At 37.1% G+C, this 25,441-nt stretch overlaps 1 protein-coding gene across 1 annotated transcript in view; it reads left to right on the top strand.

Moving 5' to 3' along the window:
- Positions 1-25,441, top strand: part of zranb3 (zinc finger, RAN-binding domain containing 3) — a 120,554-nt gene that overhangs the window by 61,190 nt on the left and 33,923 nt on the right. Inside the window, exons 9-13 of the mRNA XM_056448258.1 lie at positions 4,894-5,013; positions 8,064-8,183; positions 10,221-10,400; positions 10,663-10,827; positions 14,441-14,849. Of these exons, the coding sequence (XP_056304233.1) occupies positions 4,894-5,013; positions 8,064-8,183; positions 10,221-10,400; positions 10,663-10,827; positions 14,441-14,849 (994 nt within the window). The remainder of the gene's footprint in view (positions 1-4,893; positions 5,014-8,063; positions 8,184-10,220; positions 10,401-10,662; positions 10,828-14,440; positions 14,850-25,441) is intronic.

Raw genomic sequence — 25,441 nt, 5'->3', positions numbered from 1 at the left:
ACAAGATAATTCATCAATGGGAGTGAAGCGACGCAACTGATGTGGGTAGGTCACATGATCATGACAAAATTACAGATTTAGAACGTCCGAGTTCCATTCATACTGCTCAGATTTATACTGTATAGAACGTACTTTTCTAATCGTCGAGTTGTACAATTAAATTCAAATGCAGTACCTACTGAGTAGTAGGCAATTTCAGACGCAGCCATAGTCTTTACAACACTATGAATGAGTGAAAACTTATTTGGGTTCACCTTAGAGCTGCTCCAGCCAATAAAAGGTTCAACGCTAAGGATTTTTTCTACTGACCCACACATTTGCCGGTAGGAATGACATCCTGCCCTACTCATATTTCTCTCGTCATACGGTATAGCCGTTTATGTAAGTATATGGCTATTACATATCCATAGTACACAGTTATATAGCCTGGTTCGTTAGTTCGTCGGATCGTTTTGTTTCCTCACTACAATCGATCCACTCCAGAGTTCGTTTCAATCGAGCCGAGACCACCTCATTCTGGAGATCTCGGTCCGATTGATTTGGCGTGGATCCATGCACGTATGCAGGATTCACATATGCCAAGCCAACCGGGGCAAATAAGACAGGTTCCGAAACAAACGTCTAGGTGTGAAAGCACCCCAAGACTGTATTTGCACGCTAGGGTTGGACGATGTCGACCAATTTGGCATCGTACGATGTCTAATGTGAAACATCGCGATGGACGATAGCATCGTCGTCATAGGCGGAGGTAAATTAATTATTTATGAATATTTTATTATTTCATAACTAATTCATTATTTATAGCCTAATGTTTCAACTACCTGACCCGCATGGTCTTTGTTTTACCCATAACCAAATCATAAATAAATAAAGATAAGTTACACACATATTACCGCCTGTCAATCACTTTTTTTCCACGGGACTCCACTGTGATCTGTGTCGATATAATGCCATCGACAAACTTGGTCGGTAAAAAAGTTGCACAACCAACAGTATCTGAGGTTTTCACTAAAATTACGAAGTACAAGTGTGAAAGTGAAAGGTTGAAGCAGTGTACTGTGACACGTTACCTGATAGATTCAAAAGACCGAAGAGTGATTAGATAGAGACAAGATTAACTAAATATCACGTTTAACAACTATAGTGAGACAGGATCCATCGGTACATCCTTGATAAACTGTCCGATGTGCACTGCTCTCTGGAGCTCAGACGAGTGCATGACAGAAATGCTAGGTAAAACACAGTGTTTGATGTGGATCATTTTGGCATTTTAGAACGAAGACGTGTTAGTGTAAACGGGGCCTAAGTGTGAATTTTTCAAGAGCGGGTTTGCGACGGGGGCGGGGCAGAGGATGGCAATGCCGGCTTAGCACCATGTTTTCTATCGGCCATCGGCGATGGTCGATGGCATCGTCTATCGACTCAACCCTATTGCACGCAATTGACAAACAGTCGCAGCCAAATTAAACTTTAGTGACAAGGCAGCACTGGCATGATCGGGCCACTAACCATCCTGTCAGCTGTCCCGTGCATCTCGCACGCTAGCCTCAGGCCATCAACCAGTCCTTATCGTCGAGCCCTGCAATAGCATTACAGCAATTACTCAGGCGGCAGGAATAAAGATAATACAGCCCCATCTGATTGGTCAGATTCAGATAAACAACCAATTAATTAAATAAATGTCATTCATCACACATGTCTGCCATACGCACATACTATTATCACGATAACGATAATTTTGCGATACATTGTGCAGCCCTAGTTTAGTCGGTTACATTTTTCGCTTGCTTATATAAGCCAATTGGTGTTTGTTTGCAGTTTTGTGTCATTTTTATATTTATAACCACCTCCGAGGATAGTGGGTGTTTGGCGTCATGGCGTTGTTATTTTAGGGCTCGTGGGCTGAAAAGTTCGATTAATCGCTCGCATAGCTAGCTTCGTCGTTAAAAAATAAATAAAAAACTCCACCAAAGCGTCTTCATTACTTCAGGAGTTGTGTGCGCGCCTTTTTCTCCAACTACAACCACTTTATATCGTCCTCCTGAGCACAGCGTGTGGCTCCAATGAAGCTTTCCAGCGCGTGTGAGAGTGTGTGTGTGTGTTTTTTTTTTAATTTGTCAAACCCGTGTGTTCTGGTCCCTGCTGCTCTTGTCCTCCTCGCTCTTTCATTTATTGTTTGCCGCTGAGATGATATCCTCTCCTCTCTCCTCTCTCTCAGGGCAGAAATGTGCGGTGTCAGGAATGGTGTCACTTCTTGAAATCGCTGTTTTTGCCAAGTGAAAATGAGTGAAGCGGAGCCACACATACACACACACCACGTACACTTGAGGCTGTTAAAAAAAGCTTTTGCGCTCCTTCACAGACAGTTTTGGGCGCCAATTAGGCGATATTAAAAAGGCAAAACTCTTCAGTAATGAGAAACCAGAGCGCAGCTTTGAAACTCGAGGAAAAAAAAAACGAGGACTGGCTTCCGGCAAATGACTTGATATGCTGTTCGTTTAACAACTACGCTAAGCGTAACGGGCGTCAGCTGACGAGTTCATCTCTCAGTTTTTGGGGTTTGGTGTTATTTTAGTGAGGGGAATGCAGGATTTGAGGTGCTTTGGGATTAAATAGTCAAGAAAACGGTTTTAAATATGGTAAAAGGGAAGTTACAAGTAACGTAGTGAGAACGGTGTGTTGCAGTGAAATGCAACAGCGATGTCTCGAATTGAGGGGGGCAAAAAAATGACAAAAAGCATCCTTTTTATAAAACCACCATCCCCTTTAGATTAACAACAGTGTGTGTAATGTAAAACTTATCATTTAAATTTTTTTATTTATGGTAATATATGACTTATAAACAACGACGATTGACCAATCTGAACTCAGTATTGTTATAAGGCACCACGCACAATCGCAATACAGTTCATTGCGTCATTTTGCACAATTTTCAAATAGTCTAAGAGAGCAGTTCAGACGCAACTTTTTGCATTCTTTAAAAAGAAGAGAATAGAAGGTATGATAATTAGTTGTTTAATATATTATATTTTTAATAAATATATATATGCTGTACATGCCGTGAATAACTGCATTTCAGAACAGTTTAGGTGGCTTGACGTGAGTGTAACTTAAGCTGTTGTATATTCACTGTAAAACACAGTTAACAGGGCTAACAGTTGCTAACATTTACTTTAGCGACCCAAGTTTTGACGTTAATATCCAAGTTACAGCAGAATCTAGGTTCCCTGTTTCTGAAATTAACCATTATTTTTATTCCTAAAGTCAGAACACAAATGATGTGATGCATTTTTTGATGTTTTGTTTATGAATGAATCTTGAGCTTTGAAATGAGACAATGATTCAGTCGTCCATTCAGAAAGACATTTATGAATGAATCAGATGTTAAACAACTTAATTAAAAGAATCATTCACTTGGCTTAACTTGACTCCGCCTACTGGCAGTTTTAGTTTAAAATCTCATGACATTTTTATTATTCATTTCACGTTCGTGCCACCTCCAACGCCTTGTTAAGCAGTCAATTTATAAATAAACAGTACATTCATCAAAACGCTAACTATGTTTTTTTCTTTGCCATCTTTGTTGTGTCAGGATGAATTTTGTTGATTTAATCTGATTGTAAGACATTCTTCCTGATATTATTTCAGTTTATATAAAAAAAGCTCATGGCCACTTAAGGTAAACAATGTGTTGTAAATAAAAAGGTAAATTTATATTTAGTCAATCAAACAGTTGCTGGTAGTCAAAGACTTCAATCTTAATTCTATTTTTCTACCCTACCCCTTCCCCTTGTCCCTTAAAACCGAGTGTGAAGGGCAAGGGCTTCAAAATTTACCTCTAAGAAATGAGACACCCCTACAGCACCTGCACACACCATCGTGATCTCCTGCTTCATATGAGATTGATGTTCGCGGCTGCTGTAGTTATTCCAGTTGCGTTATTTTTTGTTGTTTATCTTCAGGAAATCACTGAAGGCATATATTATGTTATTATAACGATATAATGCAACAATAATATCGTAACTGTACTGCACATTTACACAGTGGCCATATTCCTCTATGTAAACACACAAAAAACAACATTAACATTATAGCAGACACTGTATAAAGCTCATTCCCAGCTACTAGACTTTTCTGGCAGGGGATTCGGGTGTCATCGAGTGACAGAATGTTGTGGGATTGCCATACAGGAGTTATTATTATGGATTATAGATCGCGAAATTTAGTGGTTTTCATTTTATTGATAATTTTTTTAAAGCATGACGGTAAAACACAAACGCGTTTATGAATATATTAAAACATATGCTTGTTTGTTGTAAAAATTCGTAATAATGACAAAAAAAATACTAATATGTGGATCTCCTTAGTTCGGGGTGCAGCTATCCTACCGTTGTGGCTGGTGTATTCTGGGAAATTTTCTTACCCCTTGGTTTCGATTGTGGTCCTAAAAAATCTCCATTTGAAGGGGTACCTACCCCTTCCCCTTAGCTCTACGCCTTCAAGCTTAAATATACATTACATTGACATTTAGTCATTTAGCAGACTTTATATCATTTAGCATTGATGACGTTTAGTCATTAAGCAGACAATATAGTCATTTATTATGTCATCAAATGATTCTTGTGCTAAATATGCCTGATTTTTTTTTTTGGATACAAAAACATTTGTTACACTGAAAACCAACCCAGTTTAGTGTCCATCTTCTGTTAAACATGATAACAAAATACTTTGATTAATAGCTTGAGTTAAAACACTGATCATTTCATGTTTTTATTTTCAATGAGGCTCACTCTCAAAGTATCCGTGCTATAATTCTTGTCATTTCATAATAATTTGAGTTCCTAAACAGCATTTCCAGGTTGTATAATGATGTGAATTTTATTTCTGTCTCAGGCCGGAGCGGTGAAGGACTATATAAAGATGATGTTGGAGAGCGAACAGCTGAAGTTTCTGGTCTTCGCTCATCATCTCAGCATGCTGCAGGCGTGTACTGAGGCTGTCATCGAAGCCAAGGTGTGTGTGTGTGTGGATGTGTGTGTGTCTGCGCTGAGACTCCAGTGAAAGCAAAAGTATGTCAGCACCTCAACACTGTTCATTAAATCAGCCAGCAGCAAAGGCTGTCACACCACCGTCCCAACACACACACACACTGACCCATTCAGAGGGAAAAAGAGAGGTGTGTGTTTATGTGTGTGTGAGCTGAATGAAAGATAAGGCCCAAAAAAGTGTTTGTGTGAAATGGGGGAGAGAAAAAAAACGCAATGAAAGGGCTTGACAGCAGTAAAGGAGGTGAAGGAGAGCGTGTTGATTCCCTGGGTAGAGTTCATTCTTTGCTTTAACACATTCCCTCAGTAGGGCACTGGTTCATTCTTATGCCCAAAGAATGGGTCAGAGTCTCGCTGTCAATCAGGCGAGTGTGTTGAAGAAGCTTTGGTTTAAAGTTATGTTTAGCACTAAACTTTCATCCCAAAATGATAATTCTATCATCATTTAATAGCGCCTGTTGTTTCTAAGATACATAGCATTGTTCTTTATTCTAATAAGCATAATTTGAGAAATGTTTAACAACTTATGCACTTTAATCAGAGGTGCAAATCACTCTTTTTTTGGATGATTCTCAAAGCAGTGCCTAGAGATGTTGATTCATATATAAACACCCAATTTGTGCAATTTGTCTATGTAACAAAGATTGTTACAGTTATATACGGTGCATCCGGAAAGTATTCATAGCGCTTCACTTTTTCCACATTTTTTAATGTTACAGCCTTATTCCAAAATGGATTAAATTCATTTATTTCCTCAAAATTCTACATGCATTCTGTAAAGCCATTTTCAGATCTCTCCAGAGATGTTCAATAGGATTTAGGTCTGGGCTCTGGCTGGGACACTCAGGGACATTCACAGAGTTGTTGTGAAGCCACTCCATTGATATTTTTCCAGTGTGCTTTGGGTCATTGTCCTGCTGTAAGACGAACCGTCGCCCAAGTCTGAGGTCAAGAGCACTCTGAAGCAGGTTTTCATTTAGGATGTCTCTGTACATTGCTGCATTCATCTTCCAGTTCCTGCTGCTGAAAAACATCCCCACAGCATGGGTATGGTACAGATGGTATTTGCCTGATGATGAGCGATGCCTGGTGTTCTCCAAACGTAATGCCTGGCATTCACTCCAAAGAGTTCAATATCAGTCTCACCATACCAGAGAATTTAGTTTCTTATGGTCTGAGAGTCCATCAGATGCCTTTTGGCGAATTCCAGGTGGGGAGTGGCTTCCGCCTCAAGACAATCTTGTCTTGGAGGTCTACAGACAACTCCTTTGTCTTCAAGCTTGGTTTGTGCTTTGACATGCACTTTCAACCCTGGGACCTTATATAGACAGGTGTATGCCATTTCAAATCATGTCCAATCAACCGAATTCACCACAGGTGAACTTCAGTTAAGCTGCTGAAACATCTCAAGAACGATCAGTGGAAACAGAATGTACCTGAGCTTAATTTAGAGCTTCACGGCAAAGGCTGTGAATGCTTATGTACATGTGATTTTTTTAGATTTTTTATTTTGAATAAATTTGAATGTAAAAAACTCAAAAAATGTCTGCAATGACTCAAATCACTTAGTGATAAAGTCATCTGGAATGGATTCATCTTAGCCCAGACATGCTTAATAATGTCTGGTGACTGGGCAGGCCAATCCTGGAGCACCTTGACCTTCTTTGCTATTAGTGTTTTTTTGAAATTCCAGCCAATTACGTGTTCTTGGCCACTGTATCAACCTCTAGATTCAAGTTATTGTAAAAAAGGAAAAAACTTTTCATGAAAAAACACCAGTTTTGTTAATTACTGAACTGTGTTGTTCCAAACTATTTTGATGAACAAAATTACAAACATTTTAAATATTGCGATTTAAAGAAAAAAAAGGCTTCATGACATCTTGACATCAGTCCTTATCACTTCCATGAAGTAAAAATGGTTGGATCTTTGAAACAGTGAGTTGAGAATAAATTGGAAATATATACAGGAATTTCAAAAAAGTATTTGTATTTAAAGTCTTTTTTTTCTTTTAAATGTATTTCGTTTATTTAAGTGCGTTTTGTTTTTCCCAGTTCTGAAGTGTTCATCTGGATTAGAACTTTACATTGAGTCATTTGAACCAACTCCCAAAAACCCATCTAAATGATTCATTTACAAAACAACTTGATCATTTTTTCCCTCAAAGATTCAGGTCTAATAAATCCATCACAAACTTTGATCACTTGACAAATCCATTTCTGACATCTAACAGACATTTCATCAGAAGCTGTTGATTCTTCTACCGTGATTCGTTCTTTATGTCCCTGTTCACACAGCGTCGCGCTGAAAACACTTTGCACCCTAAAGTGCGCGGCTGGGTTTCGACACGGTGTCTTCACAGATGTCTCACTGTTTTAATGAGAGCTTGTTTTGTCAATTTCCTCTTCTTTTTTTGGCCCCCGCTTTTTTTCCCCTCCATCTCACTCTCACTTTGTTTCGCTTCTCTGGCCAGACGTTTGATCCCAGACACTGTGAATGTTTTTTTTTTTGCAGCTTTTCCCTTTTTATCCATCCTGGCGTTAATTGGTTCTTATGAATCTTATGGGGGAAGAGGGGCCTCGCACCAGCAGGTGTGATCGCACGAAATCGGGGCGGCACACGCGCTCCGACGCTCTCACACCTGTCACGCTACTCGCACCCCGAGCGAGAGATGCGAAAAAAAAGTTCGGCGGGAAGCTAAAATTAACACGGGTGAGAAAAAGTTCTGAAGTTTTGCCAGGCGGAGAGAGAGAAAAGGTGTTGTACAGCGTTTCACCTGTGCTTTACAGCTGTCAGATGACGGCAGGGAGATGATAATGCCCAGAATGTACTTGAAAGATGCCTCACTTTTTAGAGCAAGTTAAGACTCCAATGCATTAAAGATCAAAGATCTGCAAAACTCGTCTTTTCAGCACTGAGCGATGCTTAGATACTCCTTGCTGTGCTTTTAGTTTGCTGGGATTTTGTTTTAAAGGTGGTAATTTTTGCTTCATTAAAAAGATTCAACTTCTTTTCCAGGCTGGTTATATCCGCATCGATGGCAGCGTTCCGTCTGCAGAAAGGATCCAGTTGGTGCATCGTTTTCAAAATGATCCAGACACGCGTGTGGCAGTACTCAGTATACAGGCAGCTGGACAGGTACTGATTGCTTGACCTTATCAACTGTGTTAAAACTAGTGCTGCGCGACAATTAAGTAAACAAATTGCGATTGATCACGCTAAATTTCCTAAGATTAATCACATTCTTACACGCAAAATTTAACAATGGATTCAAAAATAGTGTATTGCACAGTTTATTTAAAAGGTTTTATAAGTCAAAAAATGGACACTTTTATTATTTGATTGTTTTTAAAAAGTTTTACTCACATTTGCAGCAAATGTTGTCATCAGTTGTGCACGTTCAAGTAATTAAACTCAAATTTGCTTACACTCAAAAATTGCTTGCTATTTATTCAAACTATTTATTTAGTATGAGCTGATACAGCACATTATTGCGTTTTATTTTAGGGCAACTTAATCGTTTATGGTTCAATCTACTTACATCTGTAAAAACTGGTAAGTTAACTAAATTCCTTCATGTTGTCCCAACACAAATCGATTATGTGGAACTCAGCATTTTTTACTGTGTGAAGTGAAAAACATCCTGTGAGTAAGCGAGAGCTAGTGACGTAGTACTTTGTGTTTGGCGTGAACCCATCATTAGGCCCATTCCTAATCTTCAGCGCGAGAACGTCCATGTCAACGACATCCCATCCCTCCTGCTGGCCTGTAGTCAGGGGGGGGTTCAGGGGTTTGAATGACTCACCCCCCCCCACCCCCACCCCCACTGTTAAATATTCAGTATTGTCCCATACATGAGCTCTTATTTTGACTGCTTTGACTGCCCAACTTTTATTCTGAATCCTGAACCTCATTCTTGAAAGACAAAAACACCATTAAAAAGGTTTGAAGCAACAAAAGCAGCCCATATTTAGTTTAATTTTAATACTAATTAAAATACTGCCAAGGCTCAAATCAGCGACCTTCTTGCTATGAGGCCAACGTGTTACCCACTGCGTTGCCCCCATAACATTCAATGTATATAAAATTGTTTTATTATTGATGCAAATGAAATGTGAGACATGGCCATAATGACCATAGTTCTGAAACTGTCACAACATAACTGAGGTCTTGTCTATAATTTACCTGTATATTCGTCTGTGGAAGAAACTGAACACTATTTTTGCTACATTTTTACTTTATCCATGTTTTTAATCCAATTATTTTCTCTTTTTTTGACTCCGATAGCCATTTTTTTGTTCCGATAGCCATTGAATTGGCATTTTATTAATTCAAACCTATTAATTAAATATAAACCTTCTTTAAATGTACTACTGATGAAAAACCAGTCACCTTCATATTGGATGACATGAGGTGAACTGTTCCTTTAACATTATAAACAATCCCATTTGTATGTCATAACTAGGCCCACATGGAATCTGCGTGCGCAGAATTCCGCAGATTTTCAGCCCATCATTAATTCTGTTTATTTACTTGAGAAAATGTGTGTAAATCTATATTCATTCAGTTTTTAAATTAATTACAGTTATATTATCGACTAATATGAAAATGTTCATCTGATTTATGTACAATGCAGTTTTTACAGTAATATTTTCTGTCTTTTAGTAGATATATTGTATAAGAGACTTGCTTTGTTTTCAAATTAAAGTGAATCTAACTGGATTTGCATTTTAAACATTAAATAAAGTTTAAAAAAGATATTATTTTTTATTTCACATATTAAGGTTTTAGTTATGATACTCCCAAAATAATTCCGCAGAAATCCACAGATTTTTACCAAATTCTTTGCAGAAATAGCAAAAAACGTCCGCAGATTCTGCCTGGCCCTAGTCATAAGCTACTGTTAATACACCATAACCGAAAAGAAAAGCTGATCTGTGTGTGTTTAAACTATATAAAACCTAATATTTTTTAACATTTCACACAACCTCAAACGTTCCAAATCACGCCGTCAATAATATTCACATAACCTTTTATTTTAACACCCATAACAGTCTCGTAAACTTCTTCCCAGAGTTATATTCTCAAACATGTCAGCCACGATGAACGTACATTTTCAATAACCTGCCAATATTGCTCTCATACAGTAGATTGTATCCACTTGTGTGCTCTCAGGGTTTGACATTTACAGCCGCGTCTCATGTGGTATTTGCCGAACTCTACTGGAACCCCGGACACATCAAACAAGCAGAGGACAGAGCGCATCGAATAGGGCAAACCACGACCGTACACATCCACTACCTCATCGCCAAAGGAACATTTGACACCGTCATGTGGGCCATGCTCAACAGAAAGGTACATCGATTAAAAACAAATCCCTAGCTGCAGTATCCACAGATGCTCTGCACAAGTTTCACATGCATTTATATAACTTACTTAGGGAACTTAGTTTTCTGACTTGTTGCCAGAGTGCTTTTAAAAAGGATCAATATGAAATGTCTTGGGACTAAATTAAGTGGGAGCACAATATCTACCACAGGCTTCGTACTGTACAATAAGGACTTGTTTGGAAAATTTGCTTTTATCTGCTGAGAGTCTTACAAATGGTATCGGACAGGAAACGGTGACCGGCAGCGCTCTGAATGGAAAGAAAGAGTATCTGAAGGCTGAAGAGGGAGACCAGGAGAAGTGGGACTTCCTGAATTTTGCCCAGGCGTGGACGCCAAACCAGATGCTGAAAGGAGACTCGGAGGATGACAAGGACGGGGTTTTCTTTTCGCATGTATGTAAAGGTTTCATTATTATTGTACATTAAATGGGAGACATGAATAGAGTTGGAACCATTCTGTTTGAATTATCTGTATAGTTTTGACAAGCAATGCATTGCTAGTTACTTTTTGCTTTTATGCAGTACTGTAAGGCAGTGTTTCTCAACCACGTTCCTGGAGGACCACCAGTTCTACACATTTTCCGTGTCTCCTTAACCAAACACGCCTGATATATTTCATCAGCTCATTAGCAGAGACTGAAGGACCTGTAATGGGTGTGACAGATAAAGGAGACATCCAAAACATGCAGTGCTGGTGGTCCTCCAGGAACGTGGTTGAGAAGCACTGCTGTAAGGTATTACTAATCAATTTTCAGTGATATTTTACTTATAATTTTTCGCTTTTGTTTTGAAAGATGCGTGTGAACTCTTTTGTGAAAACATGTTCTCCTAATGGCTTTTCCAGGATGCATCAGTCACATCTAGTTCATTTACAATGGGAGAAATGTGGAAAGCACCAAAACAGGAGCGTTTTTAGTGGTTGTGCAGAGGCAGCGCACAAACAGTGCTCAAGATCAACCTTTTAGTGTTTTTTTTTTCTCATATAAATAGCATTAAAAAGTCATGGCTAATGGCTAGTAGAAGTTCTAGTGTTTTATTTGGCTATTTTTAATTTTAAAAATCTGACATTTCACCTTCATCATCACAAGTTTTAGTTCTGTAGTTATTTTAGTTAAAGTATCTCAAAAGTTATGCAGAAAAATGCAACGTATCGCAATTCTGAGAAAATAATATTGTAATATTGTAATATAAATCTTTTCCTAAGTTCAGACTTCTCAAGTTTGATACGGAAAACAAACTCCCAAGTACACGTCGGGTAAATCTTCTGATATCTTTTGATATTAACTTAACAGACACCAAAAATGTTGAGGCGTCATGTAGCTACATATTCATATGACCGTTATCTTATAACACAACAGAGCCTTTAACATAACTGCCTCTATCTATCTATCTATCTATCTATCTATCTATCTATCTATCTATCTATCTATCTATCTATCTATCTATCTATCTATCTATCTATCTATCTATCTATCTATCTATCTATCTATCTATCTATCTATCTATCTATCTATCTATCTATCTATCTATATATAAATATATATATATATATATATATATATATATATATATATATATATATATATATATATGTGTATATGTATATATATATATATAAGGGGTGTCAAAATAATTGTTTCTTCAATGCAGACACGAACAGTTTGGTATCGCTTCAGTAATAATCATAATTGTACTGACGTCATTATCACATATGCTTTATATGGTGGTAACTTACTATGGCGAGTAAGGAGACCGCGAGTCCAACTACTTAAAAAGCAGATAAATTTGCACAATTTACTTCTTGTGAGTTTGCTGGACAGTCTTTCACTGACAGGGAAGTACATCAGAACCCAGCCAAAGAGCATAGAATCACCAAGAGGAGACATTGTGTTGCTATTTGGAAAACAGCCACTAGATGCCGGTAGTGTCACACAGTGGCCATTTTGGAATGAAAAGCAACATTTTAATAATAATACTATATCTCAATGAAAAGAAAACAATTGATAAAATGTTGATAAGACTAAGTTAATATAATATCTGTTTAACTTATGACATGAAAGTAAGGTTAACAAAATAACTTAAATGACTATTTCTTTTAGTTTTACTTAATTTAATTTAACATGTCTGCATTATTTATATTATGCCAGTGCGTAAACTAATAAATTAAAGTAGTTTAAAGTAACAGTTCCAAGAAAATAAGTATAGTTAAAATATAAACATTAAGTCTGTAAAATAAACAAATTTAATTTAAATTAAATTTAAAGTGCTGATGATTGTGATAGTGTGTTGTATTATCGTGTTTCAGGTTGTATCTCAACTTTAATGCGCTTTTTAAATAAATAAATAAAAAACAAAGCAGCTGCTTGCCATCGCGACAGCAATGAGATCCAATGGACAGCCGATAGTTTTCACTCCAAAATGGCAGAATCACAGGGCTGTGGCTGGGCGCTGCTATTGCAATGGAACGTTCTATTGAGTGTCGCCTCATGGTGATTCTAAGTTCTTTGACCCAGCTAGGAAAAAATGAATGGTGCAAGCTCTCTCTCTCTCTCACTCTCTGTGGCCCCCTGGTGTGTTCATGAGGTAACGATTTATCACCGATTTATCACCTCACCTTACAACAGAAACGTTACTTGCTGATCCAGACACGAGCGTCGTCTAAAATGGATCAGCGGATCGCCGCAGCCATTTAACATCAGTGTCCGTGTCACTGTTTGCTGAACAGCTTCAGAGCCGCGCTGACCATTAGAGCCAATTGCAGCCTTTTCTGTTAAGCGCGTGATCAATCATAGGCGTTTAAGAACTCACTCCACATCGATTAAAAAGCAAGCCGGATAACATGTACTTTTAGTTTTGTTTGATACATTCAAGAGTGTTTTCTTTGAGCAGGTAAAATTAAAGGGACAGAACATATATCTGACTGATTGTATTAAAGGACAAATTGTATTACAAATAATATATAAATATAATATACAACATATTATAAATATAATAATACAAGAATTATTGTGTTGCTAGATAAAATATCAAATTGTTTATGGAAAGCATCGTCAATGCACCGGGATACACCAAGATATCGAATTGTACCGAACCGATGCCATGATAATCGAAACCGAAACCTGAGACCAGTGTAGGATCACACCCCTAATATATACAGTTGAAGTCAGAATTATTAGCCCCCCTGTTTATTTTTTCCCCGATTTCTGTTTAATGAAGAGCAGATTTTTTTTCAACACATTTCTAAACATAATAGTTTTAATAACTCACTTCTAATAACTGATTTATTTTATCTTTGCCATGATGACAGTAAATAATATTCGACTAGATGCTTTTCAAGACAGCTTAAAGTGACATTTAAAGGCTTAACTAGGTTAATTACATTAACTAGGCAGGTTAGAGTAATTAGACAGTCAAAAAAAAATTTGCTTAAAAGGGCTAATAATATTAACCTTAAAATGGTTTTTAAAAAATTAAAAACGGCTTTTATTCTAGCTGAAATAAAACAAATACGACTTTCTCCAGAAGAAAAAATATTATCAGACATACCGTGAAAATGTCCTTGCTCTGTTAATCATCATTTGGAAAATATTTAAAAAAGAAGAAAAAATCAAAGGGGGGCTAATAATTCTGATTTAGCTATATATATATATATATATATATATATATATATATATATATATATATATATATATATATATATATATATATATATATATATATTAGAATGTTTAATGCTGAAATGTTTATTATCACTATTGAAAATATGTATTTTAACAATCATTTGGATTGATTTATCATTGCTAGTGACAGAACTGGTGCTTTTAACATCTCTAAACATGACTAGGCTTCCAGTCGTGGTAACCTGAACCTCACAAAGTGCTTTTCTCTCAGAAGTGTCTTTGGCTTCATCACTTTGCTTTCATAAGATGAAGTTTCTCAACCTCAAACACTTTTTGTGTCACAAAAAAACACTCTTTTCCCCTCCTTTTCTTCCCATCCTCCGCAGTTTGAAAGGGACAAGCAGCACGACATCCGATCGTTCTTTTCCCCCTCTGTGCACAAAGAAAAGAAAAGGAAACGAACTGAGGATTCAACCTCTGATGGATCTCCTCTCCCTCAATTACCAGCGGGGGCGGAGCCTAGTCAAACCCCGGAGACTCCGAGTTTTGATTTGACGGCTGACCAGGGGGAGGACTTTTCCCCACAGGTGAAGCGCTTTCGGCAGGTTAGCCCCTTGTCGCGGCGCGGGGGTAAGAAGAGCCCCCTGTCTCCCTTGTTCGCCCCCCGCAGGCTCTCTGCAGGACTGCAGACTCCACGCCACAATCAGAAGTGGAACTGTTCGTCGTGTACTTTCTCCAACAGTGGACTCCTGCTGCGCTGTGAGATGTGTGACAGTCCACGAAACATGCAGAAAGGTAAAATCTACACACACTAACTATATGCGTACATATTTTTACAAATACTTAGTTTTTTTTGGTAACACTTAATTTTGATTCTCAGTATTGACCAAATTTGTTAGCTCAATAAACACCTAACTTGCTGCTTATTAATAGTTATTAAGGTAGTAGTTGGGTTTAGGTATTAGGTAGGATTAGAGATAGAATAAGGTGCATAATGTTTGGAGTGTATCCACAATATTCTTAACCGCGCCCTATTATCTTTAGTTTGCTACTAGGGAAAGATGCCCAAAAAGAAAGCCCCGCCCCCTATTCAATATTTAGTTTCAGGTGGAAGTACATCAACATACTGAAATAAAACTTCCGGTTCAGGCAGACTTTAAGCAATTACTCGTAACAACCACATAGCAAAACCCTGATAACTACTTGAATCCCCAAGGAACCGCATAGCAACATGATCAAAACTGTTTGGAACACCTTAGCAGTGCATAGCAGCACACTTAGCAACCAACTACAGCAATGCCAAAGCTAATCAGCAGCACCTGAGCAACATCAGATTGTGAACCCCAGATTTCCCATTTAGTCAAAGACTTTGGGATTTCTTTGTGTTTAAGAAGATATTATATAAGGGGGTCTTTTAATAGGGCCTAAAAGTGTGAAACCACTAGTAAAAAGACTTCTAATTTACATTTAAAATGTAGATGTACTGTAGAACAAAATTTACTACACTGGGAGTATAACCAAAGTCCCTTTAAGGTAAGTCATTTCACTCGGCGGCCATCTTTGAAACTACTCTCGGGCAATATGTCTGAATGGGGAAACATCAAATTCTCCAAAACTGTTTGACAAGCGTATGGTTACATTACATATTTTGGAAACAGTAATAATATTAATCAACAGCTGTCTCATAACAGTTTCACTTCTAAACATCCAAATCAAACAATATCAGCAGATTTTCAGGTTGCCCAAGATAATGTGCATGTGCACTCGAAAGGAACGAGATCACGACACCAACCTCACTTATGGCCATGTTACACATGATCATACTCTTATGAAGTAATTCACAACTTGGTCTTAAAAGTTTGGTTTAAAAGTTTGTGGGTGTTTGAGACATCATCAGTCTATAGCGATTGCTGATTGGCTCCTGTACCAGTAGGCGGGGCTTCATTCGCCATATTGACCGTTACACTTTTCCCCATTCAAAACTTTAGAGGGAAGGAAAATAAACGGTGCCAAATCAAAAAAAAAAAAACAAATGAAACACCCGCTAACTAATCTCTCCCCAGCTAAAGAGAAGTATGAATATAAATTTAAAAAAATAATAAAATCTTCGGCGTCACACGCACCTTACTAAACTGCACTCACTGGAACAAACATACAAAGGGTAGCACACACTTCTGACCTAATGGATTAACAGAGAATCAACTACGTGTGTATAAAAATGTACAGTAAGTCACGTGGCGTACTTCACTTTCACTTCCCTTTTAGTAGATTTAAGCAGATTTAGCATAGACGTTCTGAACAGATGTACAGATGGCTGGGTCAGTTAGCATTTCTGTAATGAGTTTGCATGTTCTCCATTTGTATGTGTTGGCGTGGGTTTCATCCAGTGCTCTGGTTTCCCCCACAAATCCAAAAACGTGGTACAGGTGAATTGTGTAAGCTAAATTGTCCGTAGTGTATGTGTGTGAATGAGTGTGTATGGATGTTTCCCAGTTATGGGTTGCAGCTGGAAGGGCATCCAATCCATATGCTGGATAAGTTGACGGTTCATTACGCTGTGTTCATTAAGCCTCAGATTGGTAAAGGGACTGAGCCGAAAAGAAAATGAATGAATGAATGAGGAAATAAAAGCAAGCAATCAGTCAAATGTGTAGAATCAGTGTACGCAGTTACATCAATTAATATTAATAAATTAAAAACTTATCTTTGCGCTCAGCCAAAACACATAATAATAAGTAAGAGATTTAAAATACAGAAGAGTCGTGGGATAGAGACTAGATGAATTAAACATCACGTTTAATAACTATAACAATGATGAGATCCAGTGGTAGATCCTTGATGAGCTGTCCAATGTGCGTTGCTCTCATCTGGGGAGGTGTGCTCAAAGCACCCTCTGTCTGCCTGGAGATCAGATTTCTGCATACACTGCAGCACATGCCAGAGTATGTGTGTGGTCACGTGAGGTGTGGTCAGTTGTGTAGTGTGGACAGAGTTTTTTTCAGAAGCGCTTAGTAAAAAGACAGTGTGGATGTGGATCGTTTACGTTCTAAAATACAGTTTAAACTAAAACGAATTAGTGTAAACGGAGCCTAAAAGTCTAAGACCACTAGTAAACACACTTCTAGTTTGCATTTAAAATGTTCAATTTAGAGTAAAACAAAAAAAAAACTAATTTGGGTCCTTGAGTAATTAATTAACCACATAGCAACACCCTGATAACTAACCTGAACTCATTATGCTAATGCAATTTGCAATGCTGAAACTATTCAGCAGCTACTTAGCAACTGCACATGGTATTATTATCATTAAACAAGTGTATTTCTGTTGCATTTACTTCTTTTAGTGTTTATTTGTAAACTTTTATTCATCAGCAAAGCAGCTGTAATGAAAAGTTGAACAGTTTTTAGACTGGTTTAGGGTTTGGTTTGTCTTGCGTCTCAGCAACAGCAGCTCTCAAATCCTAAACTGTTTATTTCCAAAAATTCTAAATTAGTTTGTGAACTCCAGATTTCCCATTTGGTCGGAGACTTTTGGACTTCCTTGTGTTTGAGAAGCTTTTATAAAAAGGCACTGCTGATCCGAGGCCCTGATCCTTTGTAAATCAACATTGAAACCTTCTTTCCCACTGCTCCGAAAGTTACTAAAGCATCTAAACGTGGAAAATGTTTTTTAAAAATCAACAAGAGGGGCAGAACTCAAAAAAAAAAAAGGAGGTGCGATAGCGAAGGACAGAAATAAATCAGATTGAAAATGAGTCATTATCACGGCCACGGTGAGGCGGAATGGATTTTGGCACCTGTCAAATCAAGAATGCCGCTTTCGTTCGGCGTCACCGCCAGCAAACTTTGTGAAATCTTTGTGTGTGTTTTTTTCCCCCCATCAACTCCAATGCCATCGATCAGATCGTCAACAGCCAAATCAAACACACAGATAGAAGCACACACAGGCCAGCTGCTGCTGTCTTATTACACACGTGTGTGTGTTTGTGTGTGTGTGTGCGTGTGCATGTGCGTGTGCGTGTGCGTGTGCGTGTGTGTGTGTGTGTGTGTGTGTGTGTGTGTTTAGATGACGCTCTGATGTGATTGAAAGCCACAATCTGTACACATGCACACTGTATGTTAGCTTTCTTTGTTCTTTAAGGAAATATTTGAGCTGAATAAGGCTGTTATTGTATTTTCTCCATCACGGCACTTCAGATATGAATGATTTTTTTCTCTTTTAGATAGATATCAAATTAAAATACTAATGAATTGTTATCACTGTATTATAATTGACTAAATATGCATATTTAACAAAAGTGGTAGCATAAAAATATATTTTAAAATTAAGTAAAGAATTTAAAGATGTTTATACACTTTATAACTTTATATTATAAATAATTAAATAGTGGATGGATGGATGGATGGATGGATGGATGGATGGATGGATGGATGGATGGATAGATAGATAGATAGATAGATAGATAGATAGATAGATAGATAGATAGATAGATAGATAGATAGATAGATAGATAATTTTCTTATTTGTATATATTTATTATCTATCTTACCAGTATGATTGTTCTTATCTTAAAAACTGAAAGCAAAAGCAAAAGAAATATTAATTTTGACAAAAAACTATTATAGAGAACAATTATGCATATACACACACACACACACACACACATTTATGTTTTACATTTGAATTCTCTCTATTATAATCTTTTTTGTCTCCAAAATTGTTTTCTTGAACAAAATAATCATTAGCTAAATTTTAAAAGAAAAATATGACTTAATATTATCATTTTGAAATGTATAGATTTAAGTAATCAGGATGTCCATGGGGTCTTAAGACCTTTTTTTGTTGTTTTTGAAATGTGAGAGTTTTTAAGTCTTAAAATCACTGAAATATTGTGTTGAAGGTCTTAAATAATTTTAAACAGGTGTTAATTTTCCCCTGTCCAAGAAAAGCTAACAATTCCATATGAGAACAACAGGGCAGCATATCCGTTTACATGATCTTCCATTTATACAAAAAGTATTCAGTGGAGTAAAGGGGAGTGGACGTAATATTTATAAATAGGCATGAAACTTAAAGTTTTATAACAGAAATACATTTGGTAATAAAAATAATCTTTGTTGGAAAAAAATTACATATTGAAATATGTACATTATTGGTCCAAGTCCTTAGTGAAAAAATCATTAGTGTTTAGCTCCCTGTAAGTCTTACATTTCATTTATAATAGTCTTAAAAAGTCTTAAATTTGACTTGAAACCCACATTATATACATTTACATTACATATAAAACAATCCTGAGATATCTATACATTCCACATAATAAAAATATATAATTATATAACTCACTGGCCACTTGTATTAGGTGCACATTACTAGTACCGGGTTGGACCCCCTTTTGCCTTCAGAAATGCCTTAATCCTTCGTGGCATAGATTCAACAAGGTACTGCAGAATTGTCAGCTGCACATCCATGATGCGAATCTCCCATTCCACCACATCCTAAAGGTGCTCTATTGGATTGAGTTCTGGTGACTGTGGAGGCCATTTGGGTACTGCGAACTCATTGTCATGTTCAAGAAACCAGTCTGAGATGATTCACGCTTTATGACAGGGCACGTTATCCAGCTGGATGTAGCCATGAGAGGATGTGTACACTGTGGTCATAAAGGGATGAACATGGTCAGCAACAATACTCAAGTAGGCTGTGGCGTTGACACGATGCTCAATTGGTACTACTGGGCCCAAAGTGTGCCAAGAAAATATTCCCCACACCATTACACCACCAGCAGCCTAAACCATTGATACAAGGCAGGATGGATCCATGCTTTCATGTTGTTGACGCCAAACTCTGACCCTACCATCCGAATGTTGCAGCAAAAATTGAGACTCATCAGACCAGGCAACGTTTTTTCAATCTTCTATTGTCTGTGAACCTGTGTGAATTGTAGCCTCAGTTTCTTGTTCTTAGCTGACAGGAGTGGCACCCGGTGTGGTCTTCTGCTGCTGTAGCCCATCCGCCTCAAGGTTGGACGTGCTGTGTGTTCAGAGATGCTCTTCTGTGGTTATTTGAGTTACTGTTGCCTGTCAGCTCAAACCAGTCTGGCCGTTCTCCTCTAACTTCTCGCATCAACAAGGCATTTGTGCCCACAGAACTTCCGCTCACTGGATATTTTCTCTTTTTCAGACCATTCTCTGTAAACCCTAGAGATGGTTGTGCGTGAAAATCCCAGTAGATCAGCAGTTTCTGAAATACTCAGACCAGCCCGTCTAGCACCAGCAAACATGCCACGTTCAAATTCACTTAAATCACCTTTCTTGCCCATTCTGATGCTCGCTTTAAACTTCAGCAGATCATCTTGACCATGTTTACATGCCTAAATGCATTGAGTTTGATGTAATTGTCTGATTAGAAATTTGCGTTACCAAGCAGTTAGACAGGTGTACCTAATAAAGTGGCCGGTAAGTGAAAACATAATATTATAATTAATAATATAATCTCACATTTTTTCTCATGTGTTTTTCTCTACTAATATCTTAAAAAATTAATGCTAGGCTGTTGCTGTGTGGTCGCTAGGATGTTGCTAGGACACTTTGATGCAGTTGCTAGGATGCTCTAAGCAGTTACCATGCAATCTTTGTGGTAGGTAACTCGACCTTTAAAAAAAAAAAGAATTATGTTCACTGACAATAATACTAATAATCTGACTGAAAAATACAGTTGCTGTTTACACACACACACACACACAAGCCCATCAGTGTAGACGAGTGGTTTACAGCAGGAATCTGACTGCAGATCAGCCTAATTTGAGGCGTAAAACAAACCCGCGTCACAGTAATCAAAGTCTCACGTCAACACTTCAACACTCCAGAGCTGTTTTCTGCTTTCACATTCCTTCAAAATCACAAAGCAGGAATATCCATCTAAACGCTGTCATGAGCAAATAATGCAGATTTACACAACTCGCTGTGTTTACGCATGAAAGACAGTTATGATGAGCAGCTCACTATTAACTTTGAAAACTCCCATCATGCACCAGCTTGGCCTTTGAATGGATGGTACAGTTTCTCTTACTGCATCCCAATTCACATACTTATACTACACCCTAAAAGTATGTACTTTTTTTGTGAAGGAAAAGTATATACTTTTGAGTGTGTAACAGAAGAGTATGCAAGCTTTGGGACATACTACTTCCTCATTAACAGATCGTTATGTTGCTTAGTTATGAGCCCTGTCAATCATCCACATTACTTTCATATTTAATTTCCTACCTTACTGGAATAGCAGCAGCAGGTTAATCTCCCATTCAGGAGTCTTTCATGCAGAGAAATCTCCTCAGATCTTTGGATAATTATGCAGTCAGACGTTAATGTCCAAACACATCTTTATAGAAGTTTTGTTGTTTTGCAGTATTGATGTTGCAGATGAAATATAACACACAAAACGCAATTTACAATATGTTCCAGTTGGCTAGATTATAAATAACAGTCATATAAACAGCTTTACCGGGACCAGGGGAGGCCCAGCTGGAGCACTTGCTCTGGTCCCTTGGCCTCTGCAATGGTTTGGGGAAATTCAAAATTGAACCAAAAACAAACTATTTCAATTGGCTTAAGACTGGCAATGAAAATTCGGTATTTGCAACCAGGAAAGTTTAAAAACAAACAAAAAAACATCAACACTGAAGCCAAAGAGCTTAGAATCACCAAGAGGCGACACTCAATAGAGCTTTCCATTGCAACAGCCCCGGATTCCGCCATTTTGGAGTGAAAGCAGTCAGCTGTCCATTGGATCTCATTGCTGTTGCGATGGCAAGCTGCTGCTTTGTTTTTTATTTATTTATTTAAAAAGCTCATTCAAGCTAAGATACAACCCGAAAGACGACAATACAACACTTACTATCACAATCATCAGCACTTTTAATAGTTTATTTTACAGAATTATGAATATGCTGTTGTTCTATTAGAGTTTTCGTTCCAAAAGGGCCGCCGCGCCATCTAGTGGCTGTTTCCCAAATCGCACTAGAGTGTCGCCTCTTGGTAATTCTATGCTCTTTGCTGAAGCCTCTTGACTGTTGGTCTCGCGCATCCACCATATTTTTAGTTTATTTATATATTTCATCGTTTGTAGTTCTAATCGAATTAACATTCAACACGCAATGTACTGTGGGCAATATCAGCAGGTAGAGTATGGACGCTGCAACACTTAAAATTTTGACCAGAATATTAATCCATCCGGGAACCTTTGGCATACTCTTTTCAACTACTTATTGGGACATACTAATTTTATTTTCAAATACTATTTAGGACAGATAGTATGCGAATTGGCATGCAGCATCTCTCTTTTATATCCTTTATCAGTTTAGACCTTTTTTATTATTATTTGATTTGTTTTGGTCAAATGTTTATCATTTCTGGTTGCAAATTTGTTAAGATGGAGGGAAGGGGGAAGGCAGAAATGCATGATCTGTTTTATTTACTCCTTTTATCAAAGGGAAAAATTTAAGTAAACATGCATCACCTTGTTTCATTATTATTGTTTTTATGTTTTTAATACTTATATTTATTATTTCTATATATTTATATTATATTCTTCCATTTTATTATACATTTTGATACTTATTTATAAATACATAAATTATTTTATAAAATTTCGTCACTCTGTGATGAGGGCTTTAGTATCGCAAGCACGGCTGATGTGAAGGGTGCGATTGTTTATAAAGCTTGCACGCTCCTGTTTCTTTGCACGAAGCCTGCAAACGCAACTTGTGCGGTCGCTTTTATTTAAAATGGACTGGACAAAAGGTGATGCTCGTGCACCCACAGTCCTGCTGCTTTCAAGAGCTTCAGAAGTTTTTAAAAATTGTCTTTTTGTAAGCAGCAGCAGTTGCCGCTTTCGCTTTAACAATATTAATTAATAATCTTTTAACAGATTATTAATGGGCCTAACGTTAACTGTGTGCATGTGATCATTCTTTCATTATCACACATAGTATTTTTCTCCTGCTTTCTTTTGCTTTATTTAATTTTTGATTATCATCCTTTACAATAACATTGATTTAATAGGAGATAGATTTAGATCTATGACAATAATTCTATTTTAAAATGACATTTTTTAAAGAAAGGTTTTGATTATTAAAAAGTGAATGTATACAGATACATTTTGGTTGTTTTTATTTTTTTAGTTGGTTACAATTTGCTGCTGAGAAGTAATTAGTTATTTGTTTATTTATTTTTCATGTGGCCAGAGAAAAAATAGGTGAATTCTTAGAATTGAGCCCTGAAAAGTTATATATAAGAACTAATTGTAGTGAAACCACAACCCATTTGCTCATGCTCATTGAGCAAGCTCATACACAACACACAAGAACTGCAATAAATTAGTAGTCATATGGACATAACATAAAATCTAAATCAAGTATGTTTAGCATGCCAAAGTCACATTTATGCATGAAAATATATATTTCCCAACAACAAAATTGCCACAGTGGTGATCAAAAAAAGGTAATTTAAAGCCCTGTGTGAGTATGTATGCAAATATGTATATATATATTGTCTAAAAAAAAACAGCAGTAACATATCATACAAAAATAGGACTGCTTATCGTACTGCTACAAGAATAAGAATGACAATTTCGTACAGGTATAAAAGCGAAATCTGTACGTTAGAGTAATTGTTTTATTTAATTTCCTTGGCGATGACATAATGATGGTGTATTTATTTTTAGCTGTGTAATGCTCAAATAAAAACAGTGTTTTCGAATGAAGATAAGAGTTTGATCAAAGGTTTACGAGAACTAAAAGGCTGCAGTGCTTCTTATTTTCTTCGTAAATTTCTGACTAAAAACTGGACAAAAGGTGTTAAGGATTACTTGTTGGTGAAAATTGATCACACTGAATGTCATGTCATGTGGCAAGGAAGTAGTCGTCCACGCACTGCCCATAATGTTGACAATATCACCACTGTCACCCTAACACGCACCAATCGCACTGTCCGACAGATTTCACAGGAGTCTGGCAATGAATGACTCCGTTATGTAAACGTTGCTTTATTTCTGTGCGTGCTAATTTAGTTTGCAAGTAATAAAATTGAAGCGTTCTGTCAATACTTATATTATCATTGTTTAACAAGGTAATGCGGTGATGTAAATTAGATGAGGTGGAAAACGTATATCATTTAATTTCATCTATTTGCCATTTAATTACAAAATATAATTAAAGTTGGAGGTATTTTGATGAAATTAAGAGTTAATTTTGCTTGGATTTTTTGAGACACATTTATATATACACACACACACATACATATGCATAGTTTTTATATATTTACATATTTTTAATTGTTTTGATCTTTTAACTGATGTTTTTGGGGTTAAAACTAAAGTAAACAGTGTATCTTTTTATCACTAATGTAAGTTATTATAGAAATATTTGTTATTTGTTTTATATATTCTTAAATATTTGTTTAAATAATTTAAATGGCCCTGATAAAATCTAAAATCGTGAATTCTGTCCTCCGAAGAAGAAAAAAATCCCATGATGCATTGGTTTTTGCCCTTTTGCCTCTTCCCATTTTTACCGCCATATTTCCATCATCTCAGGTACTATCTGCATATCAGTCATCCAAAAAAAAAAAACACCCACCACATATCTCTTTATTCATCCAGATCTCCTCTAACCCTTTCTTCCAATCGAAAAAGCATCGAGCGTTTACACCTCTATTCATCCGTTTGCCCTCGACTTCCACAACTGCTCTGATCCTGCAATGGCAGATCTGCATATTCCTCTGATCTCTGGCTCTGAATGAAAGTGCTGTTGGTGAAGGTGTGTGTGTGTGTCGTCCGGTGGAGACAGTGAGAAGGGCTCGGATGCACAGCGGGAGCTTGTTTTCTCCCTTTCTTTGCCTTGTTAAGAGACAGCGCAGCGGTGGAGCTTTTATTCCGCTTCTCACAAATTCAGCTGACATTTCAGAAGATCCATACCAGACCTTTCAGCTTCACCCTGAGTGAGAACCAGAGAGCGCAAGAAGGAAAGAAAGAAAGAGCCAACGCAATGTGCTAAAGAACGAAGTGCGACAAATACTGCTCTGAGAAGTTTGCACAGTTATTATTATTATGATCAACATACTTTTAGTTGCATTATAAAAACAAATGCTACCCATTTTGCGGTCAGTTGAGGACAAACTCAATTGTTAGGTATAAAATGTATCACAAGCAGTCGCGTTTGTCCTTGTTGGACTTAGAATTGAGCAAAGAAACTGCATTTTTAGAGTGTATTTTATATTCTTGTGAAAAAAATTCTACACTTTTAATCATGTTTACTTTGTGTGTGTGTGTGTATGTATAATATAGCAAAAGAAAATCAGGTTTTAGGTCAAATTTCACAAGAACTTTAGCTA

Source organism: Danio aesculapii, chromosome 22 (genome assembly GCF_903798145.1).
Source record: "Danio aesculapii chromosome 22, fDanAes4.1, whole genome shotgun sequence".
NCBI lineage: Eukaryota > Metazoa > Chordata > Actinopteri > Cypriniformes > Danionidae > Danio > Danio aesculapii.
Note: the sequence above shows the minus strand (reverse complement) of the source record. Positions and strands in the feature narration are given on the sequence as shown.